This window comes from Drosophila innubila (genome assembly GCF_004354385.1).
Source record: "Drosophila innubila isolate TH190305 chromosome 2L unlocalized genomic scaffold, UK_Dinn_1.0 5_B_2L, whole genome shotgun sequence".
Lineage (NCBI taxonomy): Eukaryota > Metazoa > Arthropoda > Insecta > Diptera > Drosophilidae > Drosophila > Drosophila innubila.
This window is the reverse complement of record NW_022995373.1, coordinates 5,903,053-5,929,494: the sequence shown is the minus strand read 5'-3', so window position 1 is coordinate 5,929,494 and position 26,442 is coordinate 5,903,053. Positions and strand designations below refer to the sequence as shown.

General features: G+C 36.0%; 2 protein-coding genes across 2 annotated transcripts; one reads left to right on the top strand and one right to left on the bottom strand.

The window, feature by feature from the left end:
- The first annotated feature begins 208 nt into the window (after window positions 1-208).
- Window positions 209-7,269, top strand: LOC117782549 (protein NASP homolog). The gene is made up of 5 exons (XM_034619571.1): window positions 209-344; window positions 5,214-5,541; window positions 5,603-6,222; window positions 6,283-6,560; window positions 6,616-7,269. Exons 2-5 carry the CDS (start codon window positions 5,237-5,239, stop codon window positions 6,940-6,942), a joined length of 1,530 nt encoding a protein of 509 aa, XP_034475462.1. The 5' UTR covers window positions 209-344; window positions 5,214-5,236; the 3' UTR covers window positions 6,943-7,269.
- On the bottom strand, window positions 1,845-9,040 carry LOC117782550. Its single transcript, XM_034619573.1, has 4 exons — window positions 8,681-9,040; window positions 7,348-7,590; window positions 3,105-3,242; window positions 1,845-3,031 (listed from the first exon to the last, which is right to left on the bottom strand). The coding sequence occupies exons 1-4, from the start codon at window positions 8,946-8,948 to the stop codon at window positions 2,751-2,753; spliced, it is 930 nt and encodes a 309-aa protein (XP_034475464.1). The 5' UTR covers window positions 8,949-9,040; the 3' UTR covers window positions 1,845-2,750.
- Window positions 9,041-26,442: the final 17,402 nt, after the last annotated feature.

The following is a 26,442-nucleotide window of genomic DNA, read 5'->3' as shown; positions in this document are numbered from 1 at the left end:
GCTTTCCAGCCAGAAACAGCTATTTATCCCTGTATAATTTAAAATCAAAAATTCATAATAATATAATCAATTTTACAAATGACCTAAAGCTGACATTCGCTGACATTTTATCGAAACCAAGGCTGCCACATCGTTTGGTTTACTTTATTGGGTAGTTCATTTGAACTTTTTCTGATCGATTCGTTCAATCGAACTTCTTTTGAACGATTCGATAACAACTCTACTTCTTTCGCATTTGGCGGCGTTGCTCGCATAATTTTCGCAAATAAACATAATTTAAGTGATTGTTGAAGTTAGTAAGCTGCACAACAAACTGTTTGGATAAACATTATCATTAACCACTGGTAAGCTATAGTTAAGTGCAAAAAATGCCAATGCGAGCACATAAAAATTGAACACACACACTGACGTGTGCTGACAAATACATTCAGACATGATATTGCGAATCTCGTGTATCAAACACTGTTAATTGTCTCAGTTTTGTGCAATCTGCAATCTGTGAATTGTGATGTACTTATTGTGTTGAGCATTATGGCCAATTGCGTTGCCGGTGTGTGTTTCTTAGCGCGGGTGACGGCGGTAAGCGGCGAATGGCGGGCTCACACACATTCACAAATGTTGCGACGCGCGCACAAAACACACACACACACGCATTCTCATACACAAACAAACACATACATATAAGCACGCACTCACACAGGTGAATGAACTTTTTTGCCTGGTTTTGTAATCTTGAATTTTTTAAGTCGTACATGCACACATCCATATGTATAAAAGTATGCATGTGTTCATACATATTTAATTGTTTAAGTGCGTGATAATAAAAAACACTCAATCTTTACATTGTCTCAGCTGCGGCTTAGTTGAAGTTCCTGAACTTAAGTCAAGGCAGACGATAATCCTCGATGCGTTACATTTGTACGCTCATTTTGGCAGCTGCATTTTTTGCACATTTCATTTATTGATATTGGCGCTCTTTTTTTGTGTTCGTTGTGGCGAAAATGTCACACATGTTTTCTTTACTTTCCTTCATATTGGCGAGTTCATTTGCATATTTGCTTAATTTGTATCAACAGCAGAAACGACAGCAACTGGCGCGTACAATGTTAATGAACCTGTGCTCATGTCTTACCTGATATTTGTACAATACAAATTTAATAAATAATTTCGCACAATTTGGCAGCGATGCGGGTCTGTCGCTTTGCACGCCTTAAATGATTATTTATAGACCACAGTAAGGAATCATGCATGATAACAGAAACATGCTAGAAGTAAACAGGAAAGAATAATTACAGTTCATATTACTATTCCATAGCTTAGCAGGCATCCTACCTTTGTAGTCCCCATTACTTGTAGGGCAAGAACTGGGCGAACTTCAATTACAATTTCAAAATTGTAAGCACTCAATTCAATTAGGAAAACAATTTGACTTCAGCGAATATGAGCAATTTGATAGAAATATCAACCGAAGCCAAAAATTTCAAAAATTTTCTTTGAAAACAATTTCGAGTTACTTGTTAAAATAATTTAAAAATGAATCAGCTCACTAGTATAAGTGTACCGAGTGCATCTCTAACTATTTTTAGTTTTTCTATATTTTCTGTAGACAGACGCCCAACCGAAAATCTCCCAAAAATGTATTGAGTTTTGGAAGATTTGTTGGACAATAGTAATCTAATACTTTAACTCACTTGGTAATGCATGTTGCACTACTATTGCAGAAGTCTTTTCTTTAATCCCACACCCACTTTCAAAGAAATTTAACGAATTATCGCCTTTAAAGAAATCTCAATATTTTCATATTTTTTTATTCATTTTAATTACTATAATTTATTTACGTTTTTGTTTTGTTTTTCTATTAAGGCAAAGCGTTTTGCATAAAAATACACTTGTTGGTTTAGTTAAGAACATATTGCTGTTGTTCTTATAGAAATACAATAAGTTAAGTTTTGTAAACCACATTTTAAAGCACTCTATGAATGTGGTTTATTTTTTTTATGTATTTTTCTTTTTTGTATTTGTATTTGTTTTTATTTGCTTTACCTACATTTTGTGTGACCAACTGTACACCGGAACTACATAGACTTGACATTGGTAATGCTATAGGCAAGCAAAATTGTTACTATAATAGATAAGCGCATTAAAGCAAAAGCCCGGTTTGGAAATTTGTAAATAAACCCCGAACATTACAAATTCTACATATCGAAAATGTAGATAGTGTTTGTTGTGTTTGGTTTATGTTTCGTGTAGAATTGCTAACTGTAAGTATAATTTATACAAAAATTTAGGTGTTTTTGTAAATTTGATTTACAATAAGAAAATTTAATAAGTATAGGTATAAGTGTAATTATACGTATAATATAAGAACAAGGCAATTGATTTAGTTGCGGGTTATCTTAAGTTTTGGTACATTTTCCAACACTGCCAACAAATTAAGTTAAATTAGTTGAAATCAACCGTTACGCACACAGTGTGGATGTGGGTATAGAGTATAAGGAGCGAGACAAGTTCAAGTAAAATAGAAAAGGAGAGGAAAAGGAGGAGGATGAGAAGGAATGACATTAGAAAGGGGAAGCTCAGAGTATGTATTTGCCCTTGCCATGATGCTCCGCATGCCGCGTCGACGATGTGGCGCCCGCCAACAAGTAACTGGCGCTTGCGCCGCTGCTGCTACTGTTGGTGCTGCCGTAGCTGCCATAACTATCGTAGCTGCCATAGCTGGCATATCCGCCGAGCGGCAGGGCGTTTAGCTAAATCATTAGTGCCGAGAAGGGGTTGTAGCGCATGATCTTGGAGAGGAGAATCCACAGCACCGACGTAATCGCACACAACACTACGCCGCCCCAACCCAGATCCAGGCTCCATGAAGTTAGGAACACCCGTGCGCCGAGCAGCGGTTTGGCCACAATGGCCACGCCACCTGGACGTGCCACAATTCCATCGACGGTGCCGTCGTAGTCGCTGTCCAGCATTGGACGTCCCTGCTGTCTCTTAAAGTGTATTATCATCAGTGTAAACAGCGCAAACAGAGCTGCAAACAAGTGGCAAAGAAAGAGGAAAAATTAGTGAATTGAAACAGCAAGGAGTTATCAAAATGTTCTCACCTGCCAGCAGATACATGACACCCGTTATGAGAATGGCGCTTATTTGACGCTGACAAACGCCAAAGGCGCCAACCAAAGCAGCGCTGCCCAGAATGATGAGGCAGACCAGTGAACAGGATATGGACAAGTTTTGCATTCCTTACCCGGTTAAAGAGAGAGAATTGATTAGTTATTGCATCAAAACCATTTCTTTTACAGTAAATACACATTATAAAAGACAGTAGAGGATTTGATTTACAAGGGATGAGGAATTAAAACGGATTGATTTACATAGATTGCCAAAGCCAAGCTGTAAGCGGTTGATTGAGACGTGAATGATGGACTTTTCCTAGAAATCTACACAAGATTATCGATAGTATAGCCCAATATAATTAATTCTGGAAAAGGCTGCAAACCGAACAATTTTATAAAAAATCAATCAAAAAATTAAAAACAATTAAAAAAATAAGATTATTTTGTTGCATTTAATTGACCCACAACCAAAACTTTGGCTCAGTTCTTCTCCATGAATAAACCCTTCGAGACGAATCTTCTCCAAGATTTTGCAGATATCCTTAATTCTGTCTGATGATGAAACTCATTTTCCCCCAATTGTTGACTTATATCAATAACTCATTCCCAAGCCAATGTAGGTTGTGTTGAGTCATTTCCAATAACTTTTTCCCAAACCAAATTCGCCCCTGAGCCGTTTAAGCCCCTAAATCAGTGGCCCTATAAACGCAAACAACTGGGACATAATACCCGCAATCAGAACAACAGTTAAACCAATTACACAATACACTGCACTGACTATCTCAATTAAATTCCCAACCAAGCACAGCTAAAAACTATCTGACCAAAAAACCAAAGCGCCAATTGCGATTTGCAAAGCTTAGAGTACTGGAAAGGGTTAAGTTTGCCCATGGCCGAGTCCAAACCTCATGATGACCTATTTTTTCTGCTAAGGAGGATGATGGGGAGGTGATGTGGACACACGTGTGTGTTTCGATATCGACAATGGTTTGGCGGTGACTGCTGGTAATTACTATATGTATTTCATGTCAGCCGGACATTTATTATGTCCAATACTTCCAGTTGTTGTTGTTCTTTCAGTGTCCTGCATAAAGTACTCAATGGATATGGGGCACTTTTGGAATCTTTTCTCTGGGGGATTTGTGTTAATGACTTGTGAAATGTGCGGGCAGCTCGAAGGCAACAGTTTAAGCCTGTGAGGATAAGAATTGTCCCGTTTATGCAGAAAAATGTATGAATGCTGTACACATGTGGTATGTTGTGGCTTTGCGAAAAGCTGAATAAAGTGCGAGAAATACGAGTAAAGTTATTCTTTTCTGTTTTTTTTTTTTTGTTTGCCGGTCTTTCTCTACATACATCTAAGGTGACGTCTAGGGCACAACCTCTACATACGTTGTTTTTGGTGGGAGAAAGGAGTCTTATGTGTGGAATTAACAGATAAAACGCCATTTAATGGGGTGGCAATTTAAATCTTAAATAAAAAAGAATAAATCAATGACACTAAGGTGAAAACCAAATATCCAAAAAATGTATTAAATTATTTGAGTTCATTTATTTTATTTAATATTTAAATTTGAAAATGTTGATGTGCTTGAGTCGAAAACAAGAAATGAAAATATTTTCTGTTTTATTTAAAATAATGTTTTTTCAATGAGCTTTTTCCTAAAAATAAAAATTCTAAAACGTTTCCGCTCCTGCTGCTCCCAGTGCTCTATCCGTTGTTTTTTGGTACATGGCACCAGTGAGACACATAAGCACTTGAGCGAACAAGTGTCAAAATACATGCAGTGCTGGTGCCACCTAGACGCACAAGCAAAATTCTGCAATAACTTGATACACGATGAAAATATTCGATTAAAACTCTTGCTGGCGGCGACTTTAAAAAAATACATAAAAATAAATACATATTTAAAAAAAAATAATGGTTCCGTTTTTTTTTATTTTATTATGTGCAGTTTTCGATAATACAACAAATTTATGTGTTAAGTATTAATCTTAAACTTCAAACAATAAACTGACCATTTACGCATTCCAATTTTTTCATTGTGCTCTTTACACAAAGATTTTTCTTAAATGTTGGTACCATTTCTATTTCAGTTAACTTTCCAAGCAACGCAGAAATGTCCGCTGAAGCCGAAGCAATTGTCACGACGGCTGGTACCGATGCGGCGCCAGAGAAGACAGCCGTGGAGCCCGTTGCCGCGGATACCACGCCCGATAAGGTCAATGCCGTGGATGACACGGCCAATACGGAAAAAGATAGAGAGGAGAAAATCCTGAAGGGAAAGGAACTATTCAGTCAGGGTTCTCGCAATTTTCTGGTGAAGAGTTACGATGAGGCAGCTGATGAATTAAGTCAGGTGTGCCAAATATACGAGGAGGTTTATGGCGAATTGGCTGATGAACTCGGACAGCCATTGTTGCTGTGAGTAAATGAAAAGAGGAAAACGAAGGCGGAGAAACTAATCAATTTATTTTCTTTGCAGTTATGCCAAATCGCTAATTGCGATGGCATTGGATGAGAACAAAGTAATTGATGTGCCCGACGAGGCGGCCGACGATGATGAAGAGGACGTGGATGATGAGGATGACGATAATGAGGAGGGCGAATCGAATGATGAGAAGCCGGCTGTGCCTAAGGCAAACGGAGCCAGTACCACAAATGGTAAAAAATTGGACAGCATTAAGGAAGACGCTACCGATGAGGCCGATTCCACAGGCGATGCCGAGAACTCTAAGGCTGACAAGGCAGGCGGCAGCTCAAAGCCGCCAACAGGTGTTGAAGAAGTAAGCAGCAGCAATGGCAATGTGGCTGTTGCTGTGGGCGGTAACGACGATGAGCGTCCCAGCACCTCGAATGGTGACGTGACTGCCAGCACCAGCAATGGTGCTTCGGCCACCATGGATGTGGACCAGGAAGATGATAACGAGGAGGGCGAGGGAGTAAGCGGCAGCTTGCAGTTGGCCTGGGAGATACTCGAAGCGGCAGCCAAGATATTCTCACGACAGGGACTCAGTGGTCTGCCGTATCTGGCAGATGTGCAAACAGAGCTGGCCAATATCGAATTTGAGAACGGTATTCTGGATGCGGCACGCGAGGATTACGGTATAATTGCTTGTTAATAATGTCAACATTTTCCACTCAACTCTCTGTTTTCATTTGCAGAGAAAGCACTGAAGATCCATGGAGAATTGCCCAGCAAGAATCGTCGGGCTCTGGCCGAGTTGCACTACAAGATTGGGCTCACCTATCTGATGCAACAGCTGAACAAGGAAGGCGCCGCAGCATTGCGCAACTCCAGTGTGCTAATCGAGGAGGAAATCAAGGAGGCCAAGGCCAAGGAGAATCTCACCGAGCGTGAGAAGAGCAACATGCTGGACTTGGAGGAGACCAGACAGGAGATTCTGGTTAAGATACAGGAAATCGAGGAGACACAGGCCCAGGTAAACTGCTCAGTTGAATATAAATGATTTAAAGCTAATATTGGAGAGCTTTCAGACCATTGCCGAGGTTCGTGCTGCTTTGGACAGCTATATCAAGCCCATGGGCAGCAGCAGCAGCAGCGGCGCCGGTACTGGAGTAGATGCAGCTGCCTCGTCATCGTCATCGACAGCAGCCGCCGCCACCGTCGCCGCTTCCACCGTCAATGGAGCTGCGTCCAGTTCGTCGTCGTCATCAACAGCATCGGCTGCTTCCTCGTCGGCCATCAGTAGCAGTTCGGCCAAGCCAACAGATATCACGCATCTGATCAAGCGCAAGAAGCCCGAAGAGCCCAGCTCGGAGGCCGAAGCTCTCTGTTCGCCAGCCAAGCGTGCTGCGGTCTAGAAATCGGATCACGACTGCACATTCCAGTTACACCAACACACTCACACATACATACATCCACACATCAGCTACTTAAAACTCACACACACTTAAATAAATCCTACTCCCCCATCCGTTCTTCTATTTATAAAGTATAAACATTTTGTTTGCTGTTTAACTACAATCATCCTCTATAAGTCTGTAAGATTACAATCACAATTAGTGCTAAGTGCGTGCGTAAATTAATGTTTTTATATTAAAAAAAAAAAGAAAGAGAGAAAAGAATAAGTGCGAGAACGAATGAAACAAGATAATAATAAAGGGAAAATTGCCTCGAAAAGAGACATTAAAAAGGAGTACAAATGTTGTGAGACAAGGTTCCATCTATATATTTGATTCACGGCAGGATTGCGCCATAATACGTACTCAGATGCGGCTGCAGTGTGATGACCTGTGACTCACTGTGCTGCCAATCATTGCGCTGCTCCTCGCCCCGTGCGTTCTCCATGGACCCCGCTAAGTAGTTGACACACGGCGGCGCTCCACGTGGAAATTTTGGATTGCGACGCAACTCCTGCAGCTGCTGCATGGGCAGATCGATGCACAGTGTCCAAATGCCGCCGTGCATTGGCACCAGAAACACCGAATCACGTCGATAGCGATGATCTGCTGTGATTAATGATAGAAATTACAATAGTTTGTAAAGCTGAATAGTTCTATGTTTGTTTCTTTAACAAATTTACATATTTGTGATTCCCTACAGCTTTGGTAAGGTCAATACACACACACAATTTGAGACAATAATTAAGGTACCTAAAAAACAACAATGGTTTTCAGGCTAAAAGTTGATACTCGACTAGGAATGCCAACATATTATATTGATGCGGCTGGTTACGACATATTGGTTTCTATATTGCAATTCCTGCAAAACTGTGTTTTTGTATTATAGTTATGATGCAAAAGAGCACTATGCACTGCAGGCAAAAGACAGAGCAGTCCCAAATTTTATTAAAATACTCCTAAAGTGACAGACTAGCTTGTAGAGAAACAGATGAACATGGATATAAACTCAGCTCGTCTATTTGCCCCGATTCCTTAAGTGAAACACACATTTAATGATAAAAATTAAAATACCAGATGCAAAAGAAAAAAAAAAATGAAAGATGAAGATTTTGAATTCTATACATAAGAGATCACGATTACGAAAAGCACATACTTAGTTAGATATTAAAGTATGGAATAACATTTTGGTTGATTTCAAAATAAATTATGAAATAAAAAAATTAAAAACGAAAATAATAGTTAAATTTTTGGTAGTTTATCAAAATTTTAAATAATTCACAATGTATGTGTAACTTTCATTCATATGATATATGGACCAATATTAAAGATCTTCCTTGTGCGTATAGAGCTTACAAAACGGCTGTAATCAAGCTTGCTCTTCCTATATATTTCGTATATTGCAGTACTAAAGAAAAGATAAATGATACACAACATACTCAAAAGCCCAATAATTTAAAAAAATACTTAAATTCATATTAGATTTAACATTTTATTTTAAATAAATAAATAAGATAGTTTTTTTTTTTTTTTAATAAAAAAATTAAACATTTTTATTTTAAGTTTGAATAAAAATGTAATTTAAGTATTATTTTTTTTAGTAATGTAATTAAAATTGGATAATAATTGTTTTGTCCCAGGATATGTTTGTTATTAGACTTATAACTTCCAGAATATAGTCGATCGCTTGATGACTCACCCTTCTTGTCTGGCTTGAGCACAGCGACTTTCTCATCGAGAAGCCACTCCAGATGCAACCCCGATCGATTGGAGTACCGATCAAGACTGTTGCGATCCCACGTCACGTGCTCCCAGTGGTCAGTCATAATGGCGGCACACAACATGGCCGTGGCGCTGGTCGTCATGAGGAGCGTGACAAAGAGGAATAACACTGGCGGCGGACCCATGCAGCAACTGGAGCAACAGGCGGTGGCGCCTGTTCCACTGCCCATGCCAAGACCGTCCATGTGCGAGCTAAGCGATGTGGATGTGTCCAAGGCAGCAGCTCCGCCTCCGGCACTGCCACTACCTCGACGTTGTATGACCTTGGCGCAACTGTTTTGCCGCAGCAGGATGCTGTTGCTCCTTCTCAAGCTCTCGACGGCGGCGGCTGCTGCCGCTGTGGTTGCTGCGCTGCCAGCGGCGGCGTCAAACTGCAAGGAGCCGCCAACGACGGACGAGGGATGCTCATAAATGCTATTGTGCCGACTTGGCGCAAAATAGTAGCATGTGGTTTGCCTGGGCGCAATCTCAGTTAACTCTGGCCCAGCAGCTCCTGGCAGCTCCTCATTGCTGCTGGAGTAGACAATCGATTGCTTAAACTGATTGGAATAACAGTTTTGCTTAAACGATTGCGACGATTGCTGTTGTTGTTGTTGCACGTACAGAGCCTCGTAGTCGCAGTGATGGGGATTCCTATAGATAACTGGCCAGGATCGTGTCGTCTTTGAGTTGTGGCTGTAACTGTTGGTCGTTGTCGTTGTCGCTCCAATTGTGGCAGTGGCAGCGGCGCAGCGATCCTCGACTAACGGTGTCAGCTCGTTGGGCGCCTCAATATCCGCTGTTGACTGTTGTTGTTGTTGCTGCTGCTGCTGCTGCTGCTCCTGATCCTCGAGCTTCTGCTGCTCCTCTAGTTGCGTTGTTGTGGCTTGTTGTCGTTGCAGCACGTTCTTGCCGCTGCCACTTGCCGATGACCAATTGGTTCCAGCAGGCTCTGCCGTTAGCAAACTAAAGTCCTCCTCCTCGACCAGAGTGGCGTTGCCCACGGCTATGCCTAAGCCTGGCGAGAAAATGCTGTTAGACGTCGGCTGAGAGCGGCTGCGCAGCAGCGTTATATGTTTATTCGGTGCTTCATGTTGTTGTTGTTGTTGTTGCTGTTGCGATGTCGGCGATGTGATGCTCACCTCCGGCACACATCGAGCCGTCACTTTGTAACGGCTGCCGCTGCCAACGCTGACGCCGACGCCAACGCCGACGCCGACGGGAGCAGCGGTGCCCTTGGCTCGCACCAGTCATAAGTCTGAACTCTCGAGTTTTTTGATCTTGTTCAAGCTCATGTGGTTCGTGGTGACTTTGGTAGTGGTGACTTTGGTGACGTTGGTGGATTTGGATTGCTTGGATGCACTGATGGATGGTTTATTGATAGTGTTGTTCTGGTTCTTGTTCTTGTTGTTGTTGTTGTAGATATTGCTCTTGTTATTATTATTATTATTATTGCGCTTACTAAGGTGTGCGACGCCTAAAAGTCTACTTATGCCAAATGTAACGTTATTGCTTGTGCCACAAATTAAAACTATAGTACATATACTAGCGGCATTTGTTGTTGTTGTTTTTGTTCTTTTTTTGTTACTTGTTGTTTTTGCAACAGATTAAAGTTATTGTTGCTTTGTACCAATTTACAGTTGTTTGTTTTTGTTATTTTTGTTGTTGTATTTGTTGTTTCATTTTTATGTTACTTTCTTGATATTTCTGTTTGTTTTGTATTCTTTTTTCTTTACTACGTTTTGCAAATTTTTGTCTTAGCTTGAAGCTATAAAAAGAAAAGGAATAGAGAAAAACAAATGTACAACATGAGTTTTGAAAGAGTTGAAAGGTTAAAAATTGAATTTGAGTTAAATATTAGAATAGAATAGTGACAGATACTATTTATGTAAACAAATAACAGTTAAGACAATCATATGAGCTAAGTGCCTAAGGGCATGCGTGCGACAGAGAGAACGAGATACTTGAGATACATGCAAAGCAAACTAAGTACATTTATAAATATTTATTTATGTATTTGTGTGAAAAAGATTCTTAATTTAAGATTCAACTAGTAGAAAATATAAAATAACAAAAATCAAGAAGTTGTAGTATGTTACAAATATAACAATACGTATTGTAATGTATAACTACATGCGTAATAGAATACTGTCATATACCCAACCAAGTATGATGAAATTTTTTTTTTAAACAGAACATATTTGATTTTATATCAATAAAATTTTAAACTTAAAAAAATTTTTATTTTTTTTCATTATTTATGCAATATTTTTATTCTGTTGCACAATTTTTTTTTTTTGTATTTATTTTAGTTTTGGTTTGCCAAACCGTTTTCATGAAAACCTTTAGTATTTTGTTTTAAACTTTTTTTTTTTTTAACCTATCCTTATATACTTTTTTTTGTTTACTTTCTTATTTTTTATAGCTATATTATCATTATCTTCTTTTTTTATGACCTCAAATGGTCCTATGTAGGTAGGATCTAACTTTTGTCCTGATTCGTTTTTTAGTAGTACTATGTCTCCTATTTCTATGTTAATGTCTACTGCGTTTTATCATAGTTTTTCTTACTTCTTGTCTTATTATTTTCTAGTGCTCTTTTGTATGCTACTTCTAGCCTAAATTTTATTTCATTAGCATAATCGTCTATATTATATAAGGAATCTATTTTATCTGTCTTATTAAAATCAATGAACTGTCTTGGTACTCTACCAAAAACTAGTTCGTATGGACAATAATCATGCGTGATTGATGGTGTTGTGTTGAAACAATAAGTGAAATATTGTATCCAAACATCCCAATCAGCTTTGTCTGCAGATATATATGAACGAACGTATTCATTGAATGTTCTATGACTTCGTTCAATTGTCCCTAATGTCTGGTGGTGATATGCTGTAGATGTGATATTTTGAATCTTCATGTATTTGCATATATCTGTTATTATCTGATTTTTATATTCTGTACCCATGTCCGTAATGAACGTCTTCATTGGACCGTACGTAAGTATAAAATTTTCAAATATTGCTTTAGCGACAGTTGTTGCGCTTTTATTTGCAATTGGAATATCTACCAAATACTTTGTTAGATCGCATATTAGCGTAACTGCGTATTCATTGCCATTCTCTGAATGTGGTAGTGGACCTATAGTATCTATTATCACTCTGTTAAAAGCATGGATTGGTGTTTCAGTATCTTTTTACTTTGGCCAAAGTTTTTGTTATACCTGTAATATTCTCAATATTTTATTGCCCATATTTTTGAAAGATTCTTTTGTAACCATTCTTTCGTGCATAAAAAATTTGCGTTTTTGTGGATGTAGTTTCAGATTGTTTTTTCTGCACAGCTCAAATACATTTGTCAAGTTTTTAATCATGTGCATTTCTGAACATCCAATAACGATTAAATCGTCCATGTAAAGGAATGCTTGTGTAGGATCTAGTCCTGAAAATGCTATTGTCATCATTCTCTGAAATGAATTGGGTGATACTTTTAAGCCAAATGGTAATCGTGTGATGCGATATGAGCCATTGCTTGTTGAAAATTAAGTTGAATTTCTTGAATTTTCATCAAGTTCGATTTGATGAAAACCTGACATTAAGTCAAGACATGAAAAATATTTAGCTCTGCCTAGTGGATCTAAATTATCATCAATTCTAGGGAGCGGGAATTTGTCGGACAGTAGTTTTTTATTAATTTGGCGATAGTTTATAACTAATCTCCATTTCCTTTCATTTGAACCTTGGAGCGATTTCTTGGGTACTAGTAACAGCGGACTATTATATTCAGATACAGATGGTTCCATTTTATTAGTTATATTTTATTAGCTTTCCTACTTGTTTCTTCAAAATGGCTATGCGGGCTTCTATAATATTTTACTCATCGTCTTTTAATCCTTATTTTTGTTTGTAAAAGTTATTTATCTTGATTGGTTCGGTTTCGAGTCCGAATACATTACTATACTTTCAATAAACCAAGGAGACATTCTCAAAATAAGAACACACATGGATGGTTGTGCATTTATCTATAATTCAAAAACCTCCACAGCTGAAGAGATATATAACAAAGTCAAGAACTTGACATTCAGTACCCTCTATTATAAAAACAAAAAATAAATAAAATGTGTAAATTAAGTTTAACAAAAAAGCAAAAATATATTTTTGATCCCAACTTAAAACTTATTGAAGTTGTTTTTTTTTTTTCATGTTATAAATCAAGAATTAAGTATTATTGTTACAAAATTTGGTTAAAGCTATTAAGCGAGTCTAGAAATATTAATTGGTTTCCATATATAATAATTTATAGACCCTTCTTAAATATTCACGAAAATACAAACAGGAAAAAAACAGTCCATAATTCGAAAAATTTAATAAATAATAAATGAAGATGTCGTTAAAAGATTTAACTTACTTAAACTTAACGTAATTATAAAAAAATATATAAAATCTTTACATAAATCTTTTTTTTTTTATTTTCAATTTAGTTAAGCCCAGTGAATCTAATATATTTTTTAGATTTGTTTCAAGAACCAATAGTGACTATAATAGCAACGATAATAAAAAAACAAGGTATTTTCGTTGTTAATTAAAAAATGTTAATTTTTATACGTATTTATTTCCATCTATATACAAAAGGATGGTCAGGGCTGTCAAAGCAGACAGTTACTGATAGTGTTTGATATTTGAACTGACTTTGCATTTATGTGTTTGAAGAACAATATTCAGTTTAATTACATTTGCAATTCCAAGCACAATGAGGCTAATTTAATTTGATTGTGCCAAAATTTCATTCGCGAAACTCAGGTAATTTTGTTTTGAAATTCAAATGTGCACTCAGAGACTCAACTGACCTGCCCCACGTTAAGCTAACCTGACCTGACCCGACCTGACCTGTCTTCCTACCCTCGTCGTACCCCGTCTGGCATGTTCTGAAAACGTTGAATGTGTGTTGCATTTTGCATGAGAATCCCACAACCTCAACGCTCAGCGGAAGTCCGCTGGCATGTCCGCCTGGTTACCCGGATCGTTGCCTCCAGGTCGCCTGATAGTTGGTCTACCTTCATCCGCGGCAGTAGCTTGCAAATTAAATTCTGAGCAGATTCGCGAATTAAGGCTCAGACTCAGCGTTGTTGTTGGTTACAAGGAGCAGATGTATGTTCAACCCCAACTATCTATCATAGTAGTTATGCTAAGTATTACGTGTATTTAAATGCGAATTGTGACTGTACGAGTTGTATGAATGCTGTAATCCTCTGCACTTCTGGGAACCGGTTCTGTTCACATATGGCATAGACTTTATGTAAGCCGCTTTTCGTCTCTTTATGAAATTATACAATTTGGCACAAGTCTAATAAAGTCTAAATAGCTTAGCTTTTCTCTCTTTTACACTCTTTATGTTGCATAAATACGGCATAATAAGCTTGAGTACATTCATATGTGCATACATATATATGTATTTATGAAAGGAAATGTCATTCTTGCTAATTAGAATACATATATTATTTATTTAAATGTATAAAACTGAAGTTGTGCTACAGATTGCAGCAAATGATAAATTCTATAGCACACGAAACAGCTTGCCCCAGGAATGTACCGAAAATAAACTACACACTTTGTTTCATTTGTAATTTAAAAGCTATTTTTAAAAAGTCATTTTTTATTATCTTATATTTAATATTGATTCATAAATATTATAAATTGACAAAATATTTTGGAAAAAAAGTCAAGCCCTTGTTTTTGAAAGAATTTTATGTTTGACCCCCTGCACTTTCCCGACTTTCCCGTTTTTCAATTCATCAATGGTTTTGCCAACTCTATCGTCCTTCCTTAAATTTATTTTAACAATAGTCTTTCCTCTTTTCCCAAAAAACAAATGGTTCTTTTGATTTTAAGTGCCAAATCAGCACTTTAATAGCCTATTTCCCCGACAGCACATTTGGCACATTCGACTCCATTTTCATCATTCGGGCTACATTCGTCCCGACTTAATTTCAGTACAAAATCCGAATGATCATTTTGGCTTATTCATAATGAATGTTATTTAGACCCCGTACTTAAAAGAAGTACAGTTCAGTTGGGTTTTTTTTTATCGAACACGCAATGTTTACCGATAAAATCGTGAAAATAAACAATTAGTAATTATTTAACTAAGTTTCTCATATTTTTTGTAAGCCCTCAAAGTACTTATTATGATTATTTAGTGTCAACTAATAATTTCATTTGATTTAAATTTCAAAATCATTATGAACTAGTCGGTCGGTGCTACAGTCGAGCATACTCGACTGTCGGAGACCCCGTACTTACTATGGCAAAAACTAATAATGGAAAAAATTAAAAAATATTTAGTTAACTTAAATGCATATTCTATCATATTAGTAAAACTGTCTAATAAAACATAAGTCATATGCTTATTGTATCAGTTTGGTTACAATATCTCATTAAACAAAACAGTTTTTCTTACTAAAACTTGATTTTCGACCGATTGTTCCTATGGGCGCTATATGATATAGTGGTCCGATTCAAAAAAGAAACAAACTTGACCTGCCTGCAAGATAGAGGAATCTACATACCAAATTTGATGTCACTAGCTTTTAAATTGTTCTTATAATTTGGATATGAAATTTTTTTTTTTCGATTTATGGGCGTTAAAGGGGGCGTGGCCAAATTTTGAAATAAACTTGATCTGCTTGCAATATAGAGGAACCCACATACCAAGTTTGGGGTCTCTAGCTCTTATAGTCTCCGAGATCTAGGTGTTCATACAGACAGACAGACAGACGGACAGACGGACATTGCTATATCGACTCGGCTATTGATGCTGATCAAGAATAGATATACTTTATGGGGTCTGCCACGCCTCCTTCTGCCTGTTACGCACATATTCGGTAAAACAAACCCAATAGAGCCCTGTACTTTTTTTAAGTACGGGGTCTAAAAATTTTTTAATAATTTAAGTATTTGGTAAAAAAATTTTAAATTTGCTATACTGGTGTGCTTCAGAAATCTGTCTTGATTTTGAAGAGAAATGTTTTTAAAAACAACTGAGTGAAATGTTGGTGTTCCTAAAATGTCGGAGATTTAATATTTTCGAACATATTTTTTTTTTTCCATTCTTATTCAATTTAAAGATATTTTAGTACAATTTAATAAATATTGGATTTTGACAAATCTCTCAAATTTTTTTTAGACAGTTGAATGCAATGGTTTCTTTTTCAGGAACACCAACAATTGCTTTTCGGTTGCTTTATTGCTCTTACTATATAAATTGTAGAGCATGCCTGAATGCTTTTGCAAAAAATTCACGACTACTAATAATTAATGATTGATGAAATTTTAAATAATTTAATGGCAGTCGACTTCAGTGACTTCGGAAATACATATTGTATATAAAAAATATGAAATCACTGACATTTTGTAAAATCCGAAATTTTCAAATTCTTAAAATCATTTCTTTAAAAAATCTCAAGAGATTTTTGGTGTGTGGATATACAATTTTTGGCCCCCTCTACGCCCTTGAAAAGCCATTGAATAGAACTAGTTCCAGCTACAAGAATGAAATATTTTCCATGCATGAGCAGGAATAAGGTATCTACGTCCCTGGCCAGTTAGCTGCTGAGTACGTGACACCCTGAGCGGTGTCGAATACCTGATGGGACAATTTCACTGCAAATATAATAATGAAGTAAAGTGGCAGGAAAATCTGTTGGTTGTTTGCATAATTGATGAAATCTGCTGCAATGGTATATGCGATACTTTGTTTGGGATTTGTTGAGCCATCCTTTGTCATTATTGTCAGCAATATTAAGAGTAGCTAAAATCTTTACAAGGGTTATTTAACTCATGTGCAATTTTTTGCCACCAAATTGATTGAGTTTTAATGCTGCTGTTGCCGCGGACATAACATAAATTTGATTACGTAGCCATTTCCATATTCAAGTGTAGTGGACTCTGCCACTTGGCATTCCATTTTCTCGGTGTCACAGTGTTACGCAATGCAATTTGTTGCACATACACACGCACAGAAGCACACAGATGGGAATACTGCAGATCGGTATACGTGAGTGGGCTGCAAAAGTTTCTTGCAAGTGCAGCAGCAGCAACTTTATGGACAACACACTTAAATCGAGCCAGGCAAACTTTCTATTTTTCCTGTTCCTAGTTTTAGTAGACGAGTACTATTTTCACAATTTACACTTCTAATGGGAAACCGGTAAGCAATTTTAGCAAAAAACAAAACCATAGATGCCCTGTAAAAGATAAACTTTGGTACACAAATTAAGCGTCGTGATTAAAAGGTTACATTTATTTTTATTGAAAACTATCACACTTGTTATTACTTGCTTCTTTCAATACTTAAAATAAGCTGCAGTAATTTTAAGATTGGCAACGCAATGTTGAACTGATCAAAATCATAGCAATATCAAGTTGGCAGCGCAGTCAACTAAATGCGTAAGGTGGCAACGCTTTTAAATATTTCCTATTTTATAATTGATAACAAAAACGAAATTGGAAATATCAAGAGGATATATGTAGATTTAAAGAGTGAATTATTTTTTTTAGAATGTTGAGGGTATATAGCTTGTGCAACAATTGCCGGCAGACTTGTGGAGTAGCCATTTTTCTTTTCTTTTCAAGTGCTGCGGCATTTTATGCATGTAATTAAAATGGCACTTTATTACACGCACACATACATACGCTGACACATTCACACATACATGCATGTATGCAAGTGACAGGCAAGTTGATTGCGCATTTTGGTGTTGCTGTTGTTGTTGCCTTGGAAACGCTTCGTTCGCCGTTGTTGCCTTGACAATTAACGGCGGCCCAACATTTTTTTTTAACCTGCCCACCCCCCTCTCCACTCATAAAGGGGTCACAATGAATTAGCCAAGGCAGACAAAGTCACTAGTTAAGGCTTACACTGTCAGACCGCTGCCGAACCCTTGTGTCGCAGTGCAAATGACGCAATGCAAATGGAAAAAGGAAAATAAGGCGAGCACATTTTCCAAGCGAAAATTCGTTGCCATGAAAACTTACTGCCAAAGTTTTCTTTATGCGCTTCCTTGCACTTTCAATTTTAGCTTTTCCGAGAGTCGTTTCGGTTGCAGATTCAACTTAACTACGTGCCGCAGACCAAGTTTCTTAGTTTTGCCGGTCTGCAACCGAGCAACCTATTAAAGAATTTTCCGATTTCCATTTTCGCAACAAATCTACAGAAACGTGTGCAGAAAAACTAAGCTCTTAAGCTCCTTAAAAAAGTATGCTGCAAGTGCATTTCGGAACAGACTTTATTAATTTTGTATTTTGGATATATGTATGTATCTGAAGTGTAAAATGTTACGCTCTGGCTAATTAAAACTTATTTTCAAGTTAATAAAAGACTTAAGACAGCGTCGAAGCGAAGGAAACTCATGTATCTCTTTGGCCTTAATCTTCTTGTGTTGCAATTGCATTTGCTACATAAATATATCTGAAAGTTTAACTTTTAATTAAAGCACAACATTTTGCCACCCTACTTTCTCGTAAAAATGATTTTTAGATTGTAGAACTTTACTTCTTGAATTGGTTGAACAAAATCAATCATGAAAATTTCATAACAATTGAAAAACAAATTTAGGAGCTACGTGAATCTTTTATCATCAGGTTTAAAGCTCATGAGAATACTTCTTATTCAATTCACTTATTCAGACATTCTTTCTGAGAAGATTTCCTGGATCCAACGAATCGATTATCCGAATGGCTCAACGGTAATTAAATACATTAATATATATATTCTTCGTAGGTTAGCCAAGAATATTATAATTAAATATATGTAATTTCTGGTAAATGCGACATTTGGTCAAATTATACTAAAGCACATTTAATACACTTGGCCTAAATAAATAAATGTCTGTCGAGCAGCTTGACAAACACGCACTCCAAGCCTCGTACGAACTGAGTGTTCTTTATTTCAGCTCATGAATATTTGACTAAGAGATATCCTACACTTAGAAAAATATGGTATCCTTAAATTAGGTACGACCTTACTTGACTTTATATCGATTTGTTCTTAAAATTTTAAGATTGCTGTGTACAAAAATTATTAAATTAAGCAGGAATCGATTCTAAATTCAAAAGTATGGCAGCTATGTAAAATAATAGTTCACTTTTAACCAGACTTAGACAGAATATGTTATATAAGACCATAGCGAGTATAGAATCTGTAAACCTCTTTAAGATACCTCCAGAAGAAACAGAGCTATGTATTAATACTAAACTAGTTTAAGACTTTGTTGTACCTAAAATAGTACTTTCAAGATTAAAAGAACTTAGAACCATTATTGAATGATACTATATTTTGTTATTTTTAAAAATTTAATGAATTATAATATGAGAATGTTTTGTACTAGAAACCAAGGCTGCAAACCTCTAAAAATTTTGTAAAGGTTCGGTTCGGCGAACCAAACCATAGAGCAAGACATCGGTTCGATTCGCAAGTTGGCTTAGATACCAATTTCAATTTCATACAAAAAATATTTTTATTGTTATACATTTTGAATTAATTAATTTTTTTTTTCGTAGAAATCAAATTTTAATGATAATTTAAATTTATTTGAAGATTTTAATATGACTTATTTTAATCCGAAGTCTCAAATAATTGCGTAATATAAGAAAACCATAAAATTTGTGTAATTATTTTTTTTTCGAACCGAACCTTTTATTTTAGAAAGCGTTTCGCTTTAGGTTCGGGTTGGCAAAGTAAATTATTTGTTGCGGTTCACGCTGCTTAAAGACCCGAACCGAAACGGTTCTAGGAGGTTCGGTTCAGAACCGGTTGCAGACTTGCAAGAAACAAGTACATTTCGGGTTTAGTTCAATATTTTAATGTACTTAAACTACTATAGTATGTTGCTGTCTATAACAGACTTGAATTAAACCAAAAACGTACTTAAATTATCCCAGAATAATCTTATTTTAAGATAATCTGCCTTGCGATAAGCAAACATGAAATGAGATTTTTGTAAACAGTACTGAAAATTCCTAACTTAGACAGGTTATAAGATCGTGTGTACTTGAATATAACTTAAACAGGGGAGGTACGAAAATGTTCATTTTCTTCTTAGTGTATAGGTAAATAACTGTTTTTTTTATTCTTTTCGTTCAAAGGTAATTCATTAAATTGTTGGTGTTTATTAAGTTTATTTTTAATACTCCACACATACTCTTTAATAATACCTTTTAGCAGTGTATTAAAAGCAGTTAATACAGACACATATACATAAGCACACACATTTGCCTGCTGCTTCTTTCTGCTGGAAGATAAGCTATAATTTCATTGGGGTGTCTATTGAGTCGTGTAAAAGCTCTTCGAGTGGTGCTGGAGATTGGAAACTTGCCATTAAATTTAAGTGCCCAGTGGGTGTGGATTGCGTATTAACTGTGACAATGCAAATTGCTAACTAATTGCAGGCTTAGATACCGATGGGAAGCTGGCAATTGCTTGGCTCCAACAATTGTCGATTATTGCAACAACTTTCGCCTCACATTGGCCCAGTTTGCCACTTGGCAGTTGCCTTGTCACGACTTTGCTGGACGCCCAGCTGGTAGTCCATTTTTACAGCTGTCAGACCCAACTCTGGCCCGGATTGTCAGTGCCGTTGGCAAAACGCATCGACAACAAGAAGTTAAATAAGATTTTTTTGGTGCCAAAAATGTAAAGGCGTTCAAGGGCGCCAGTTGTGCACTTACTTTGGTTATTTATAACTTTTAGGCGCCCTACATAACAATTTATGGGAATTTTAACTACGGGCGCCTAGCTTACGTCTGCTTCCGTATCCGGATGTAGAGCACAGTGTCTCAACCTACAACCTACGACCTACAACCTACAACATCCGACATCCAAGGCCAAAGCCAAAGTCGTAAAGTTTGCCAGAGTTTTGCTTAATGTAGGCAGCATGAACAGTTTTGAGTTCTACATAAAAAAGAAAATGCTATCTTGAAATTTAACGGAGGTTATGCTCCCAATAAACTGCTGCTTATAGGGATATCCAAAGCAGCACAATTTGTAGCTCATTAGTCAAACTTTATAAAGCAGAGAATCCGTATGATAAGTAAGCACCTGTAGATATCGATAAACACTTTGACGTTGTCAGTCAAATAGTTGCTTTATTCGAACACTTTGTTTTGTTTTTCCTGCTGTCATTGCTCAGGCAGGATCCTTTTTCCTGACATATTTTTTGTAAGCCCTCAAAGTAATTATTTAGTGTCAACTAAGAACAGTTGATTTAAATTTCAAAATAATTATGAAAAATGAGTTTAAATTGAAAATTAAAACTCAACATTAACACTGAAATGAGAAAAAAACCTTTTTAATTAAGAAATATAAAAGTTTTAGAAAATTAAAAAAATTATTAAAGAAAACCCAAAAAAAAAAAAAACAATCAGATCAATAGTATTAGTATTGGTATTAGTTATTGTTGTTTTTTTATATTTGACAGATTCTCTTTAGTTGTTAAGCTTAACTCGTACTACATGAAATATAACATTTTGCTGTTAATTATTGCCAACTTTATAATATTTTTATACAAATAAACACTGACTATTTACGCAATCTACTTATTTCGAATAGCGTTCATTCTCATTTTATTTCTGAGCATGTACCATAATGATATTCTATTTTGTTTCTGCTTAGATAACACAAGCGCTAAAACTAAAAAAAAATTCGGTAGAGTGATGTACTGAGCCGACTTAAATGTTTCTCTTTTTGAGATGAGAATAAGTGTGAACTGTTATTTGACCTCAAAGAAAAAGCAATATATGCTAAACTATATTATACTATACTATCTTATGTGGGCGATGTCTGGCGGTGATGTCAAAGCCTACTGCTATGCGGGTCAATTTGAAAAATGTATGAGGCAATCGTCCAGACATGCCAAGGCAGCCGCAATTTTCAAGTGCCTCGGCACTGAAAGCATTGTCAGCATTTGCCCCCAGACAGAGATGCCGTGACGCCTTCCGTGCTGTGGCGTAACCCATCCCTGTGGCCCAGTCCGCCCCTGTCTTTGTGTCGTGGTACACGATTCCTCACTCACTTTCTCCCTCTACTTCTGGGCAGGATTAGGCGCTGGCATTCCATTGATGTTGCTGTTGCTTGGCTCGCAGCTGCTTTGCCTGCATTTGCAATTTAAGAGCTCAAGGCTACTAAATGTCAAATTGAATATAAATATTTAAGCTCATTCCCGAATGATGCAGCAGAATATTGTCGGCCTGCGCTAGCTTTGTTAGCCAATGATGTTGTTGTTGTTTTTCTTGTTGAAAATGTTTTTACTTTATCGACCAATCGAGGGCAAAGGCAATTTCGCAGTTGACTTAGGCCGTAATGCCATAAAATATGAATCACATTATACACACTCACACTCACATCCAGACACACACACACACAGACATAATTGGCACGGTCAGGCAATCAGTTTTCAGTATGCAATCCCCTGAGAGTATGCAACACTTTAATGTTTGTGTTTTTGCAACGCAAATTGCGCATACGACATGGTGAACGCATTCAAATGCTGTCGCTGTTGTGCCAATGTCTCTTTTGCATGTATGCAAATATGAGTCTGTGTATTAATGTGTGGAATCATCGTACTGCCATTTCATTTAACGAGCGAAAACATTAATATTCATATATGTGTATGTGTACACTAACGTGTCTTTTTATCGGGTTAATGAATCGCAGTCAACGATAAATCTGAACTATTTAACTCTTTTCTTTCAATAAATAATATTTATACATTTATAAAATGAAAGTGATCTTGCGAATTATTGGCAACCGTTTAAAAACAAAATTGACTAAATATTCATTGATTTTTGTTATTTGCTCTTAAATATAAAATATTAAAAATTGTTTACAATAAATATTAATTTAGTAAATATTAGATGAAAATTAGTTTGTAATAAAAGTAACATAGTGTAACATTTGTTTTATTAAGATTTGCCTATTGAATATTTGTTTATGTTTGTTTATTATATTTATATATATATATATATATATATATATATATATATATATTTATTACAAAAATATTATGTTTTTCGTTAAAATTTGCCTATAATTAAAAAGACTACAAATTGATTAAAGGAAATATGTAATAAATAAATTATTATAAACTAATGATCTAAAATATCAAGATTTTAATATTTGAATCTGTTTAACAACAGTTTTCAGTACTTTAGCTTTAGTTTTAATTAAGTCCGATATCTAAGTATCACATATACGTAGCGTAAACAAGGAGGAAACCCAAATGAGTTGTGTTAGCAGCAACAGCGACAGAAGCGAGCGTTTTATGTGCGTCAAATGTCAGGAGTTCGACTATTTCGATCGATTAAACGGAATTGCGATAAACGACGCCAATGGAATTGGCTTTTAGCCCTTTTGGAGCCCTTTGCTGGGCTTTGCGTGCCCTGCGCTCATAAACCAAATAAAAGCTACAGTTTAAATGTGCCGACTTGGTGCCAACTCACTGCCTCTCTTATTTCCGCTATGTCTCTATTGCTCTTTCTCTCTCTCGCTCTTTCTCTCTCGCTCTCTCTCTCTCTGTCGCTTTGTCAGACAATAATTTAATGGTCAGAGTCTGCATAATTTCAAACTTGTTGACTTGGAGTTAGCGACAACAGCTCTACTCAAAGTTTATATACTTGAATGCATTTGAAAATTGAGAAATTCCTGTCTAAGGAGTGCTTAAATAGCTCTTAATAAAGAACTATGATCTCACTAACTTTTAAGTTGGGAAAAAAATTTTTTATATGTCATTTTGAAATAAGATATAAATGTTTGTACTTCAGATCAGTGTCGTTGCTCAATTAATTTAAATTTCCAAAAATCTTTGAAAAATAATCTCAAATTCTAAATTTAGCTGTAATTATTTTTTTATATAAATTGTAGTGTTGGAATGTATCATAAGTAGTTAAATTAAGATATTTATGTATCTATTTAATAACTTATCATTATACTCGTTACTTAAAATATAAGTGAATGGGCTCGTTGATCCCAAAAACTATAAGGGATAGAGCTACCAAATTTGGCACACAGATTTCTATATACCCCACGCAGATTAAGTTTGTTTCAAATTTTTGACACGCCTCTTCCGCCCCGCAAGCCACCACACCTACAGTTTTTAAGATAATACGTTTTTTATGGTAATTCACGTTATCTATTATTATTATCTATTATCCTAATGGACTTGTCCAGATCGGACAAGTTGAACGGCAGATACGGCGATTTAATGTTATCATAGCAATACAAGTAATTATTTTAAGGTATTTTAATACAGGGTAGGCCATTTAAAGTTGACCCATGTGATTTTGAAGAAAAGAAACATTGTAAACACAAAAATTTCTCCGTTTAAAAATGCACTTATTAAAAGTCTTGTGACGTCAAATCTGGTGATCTCGGTGGCTAGTAAAAATAACAATTTTTTTTATATCAACCACCTGGGGAACAATGGTTTCAATAAATTGATTGTTTCTTTAGCTGAATGGCATGTAGTTCCGTCCTGTACAACCAAGTTGTCCTAAATTAAAGGCTCGGTTCGAAATTAAAATAATTGCATACATTTTATGTTTTTCAAATATTACTCATCTATTTGAGTCTTCGGATAAAGATAATTCATATTTAAATCTTTAATTTATTTTAGATTATATTAAAAATTCAAATTATTTTGAATAAAAATTTAAATTGGCTTAAAAAGTCGAGAAAAAAGTAAAATAATAACCTACTTTTTGTATTTAATTGAACAAAGTTTCGAACCCAAACCTTAGTTTCAGGAATATATAAACCGGCTAGCGAACCGAACTTAGGTCTTGTTCTATGGTGTATGCTCTATTTTAAGTTGCGTCGTTTCAATTCTAATAATTGTTTTAGTTGCGCTTACAAATGGGTTGCGTGTTGGTTTTGTGCAAATGGCCGTGTCAACAGCTGGGTATTGACGTCAATATTTAATTATATATTCGTCAACCGATGTGTGTGTGTCAGTTCTATACCTCGAATATTTAATGAAAGCTCGACTGAAAATCCAATCGACCCACTTATAAATAATCAAACTTGTAAGAATGAAAGCGAATTTACGTCAGTGAGCAGCTTTAAGTTCATGTAAATACTTATGTGAATACATATTTACATAAATATTAAAAATTACTTATTTTTAATTTTTCATTTAAATAAGTAATTGGCAAAAAGCAAGTAAATAATTCAAATCACTCGAAAATTCAATTGAAACAATTTGCTCGTACAACGGGGCGTATGACATAGCGTATGCCAAATAAACAAGCTGTTTGTCTGCTTACCTGTTTATCCGTCCATTTGTACGGCAGTTGTCTCTGTTTGTTTTCTTTGCATAATTCAATGCATTTGTCCAATGAGTCTCGGTGTGCTTCTGGCCAATGAGGCGTTATCCAAACCGGCAACAACAAAACCAAAAGACAATCCACTTGGCCAGAGAATAAAACAATTTCAATCAGAAGCCCAAGACACTTGTAACACTATAGACTCGATAAAGGACTATTCAACTTAAGTCTGCTTTTGTTTATACTCTAGCTGTTTGTATGTGTGTGTGTGTTTGTTTTGTGTAAAATCGCACCATTTATCAAGTCAGTTCGTGCTCATTCTTGATAGCTACCCAGTGTGCTCATTTCTCAAGCGGCTTTCAGTTTCTTTTTTTTCTATACATATGGATGTTTTTCATGTTATGGATCCGCATATTGAATTTCAAGAACGTACTTGTTTTTGCCAATTTTCTGAATGCGAGTTTCATTTTCAATTGAACGATGCACCAAACTTTCTAACCGAATAACCAACTACAACAAAACATTTCAACAAAAGCACAAAGCAAAAGTTGAACTCGAGATTCAACCAAATGTTGCCAATTGTTCATGTTTTTATTCTTATTTTAACTTTCTTTTCTTTGTTTTTTTTTTTTGTATGGGGAGATTTCTTGAGCTTTTCTAAGAAAACTGAGTTCAGTAAAGTTTCCAAGATAAATAAACAGTTTTACTTCGTGGCGTTAGTTAAGATTTAGGTATTTGAAGATATTCTTTAAGATGTATTTCGAACTGCCCTGAATTTATCCAAAGTTAAGGAATAACCTCTTTAATGACCTTCATTATATTATTTGATGTAAGCTTATATTCATGTAGATATGTACATATACTTTTACATATTTCGTCTGCTTCTGGCCAAAAAAAATTAATTCCGTTCAAAGGGAAATAAAAAATAAACGAAGGCACCGCCTTTGCTCACTTTGCATAATGAAAAGTTGGCAAAGTTCAAAATGTTCATGTTGTTATCCTTGTTGTTGTTGTTGTTGTTGTTGGTATTACCGTTGAGTGCTCTTAAATGAAACCACAAATGTCGCAAAATTCTGGCAAAATTATAAGTATGTAAGTTCCCGTATTTATATATATATTTATTAATTAAAGGCGAAAGAATTGAAATTCTAATAAACATGAAAATAATTTTTTTAGGCACAGAAAGAACTTGGGCAAAGGGCCATAGGACCACGCCTACATAAACACTTATTGCTATTGTTGCTTTTGTTATTGTTGTTGTTGTCATGTGACAGTATTGTGCAATAAATCAAAACGGAATGACATGAAAGGAAGACCCAAAAAATGTCAAAATAAATAAATTGCTTAAATGTCACACAAACTGGTTCAATTTTATTTATAAACGCGC

Coding starts and splice junctions, on each gene's coding strand:
- LOC117782550 (XM_034619573.1), bottom strand. CDS start 8,948: ATGGACGGTCTTGGCATGGGCAGTGGAACAGGCGCCACCGCCTGTTGC. Junction 7,591..8,680: donor GCTCAAGCCAGACAAGAAGG/GTGAGTCATCAA, acceptor CATTAATCACAG/CAGATCATCGCTATCGACGT. Junction 3,032..3,104: donor TGTCATGTATCTGCTGGCAG/GTGAGAACATTT, acceptor ACTTGTTTGCAG/CTCTGTTTGCGCTGTTTACA.
- LOC117782549 (XM_034619571.1), top strand. CDS start 5,237: ATGTCCGCTGAAGCCGAAGCAATTGTCACGACGGCTGGTACCGATGCG. Junction 5,542..5,602: donor CTCGGACAGCCATTGTTGCT/GTGAGTAAATGA, acceptor TTTTCTTTGCAG/TTATGCCAAATCGCTAATTG. Junction 6,223..6,282: donor TGCGGCACGCGAGGATTACG/GTATAATTGCTT, acceptor TTTCATTTGCAG/AGAAAGCACTGAAGATCCAT.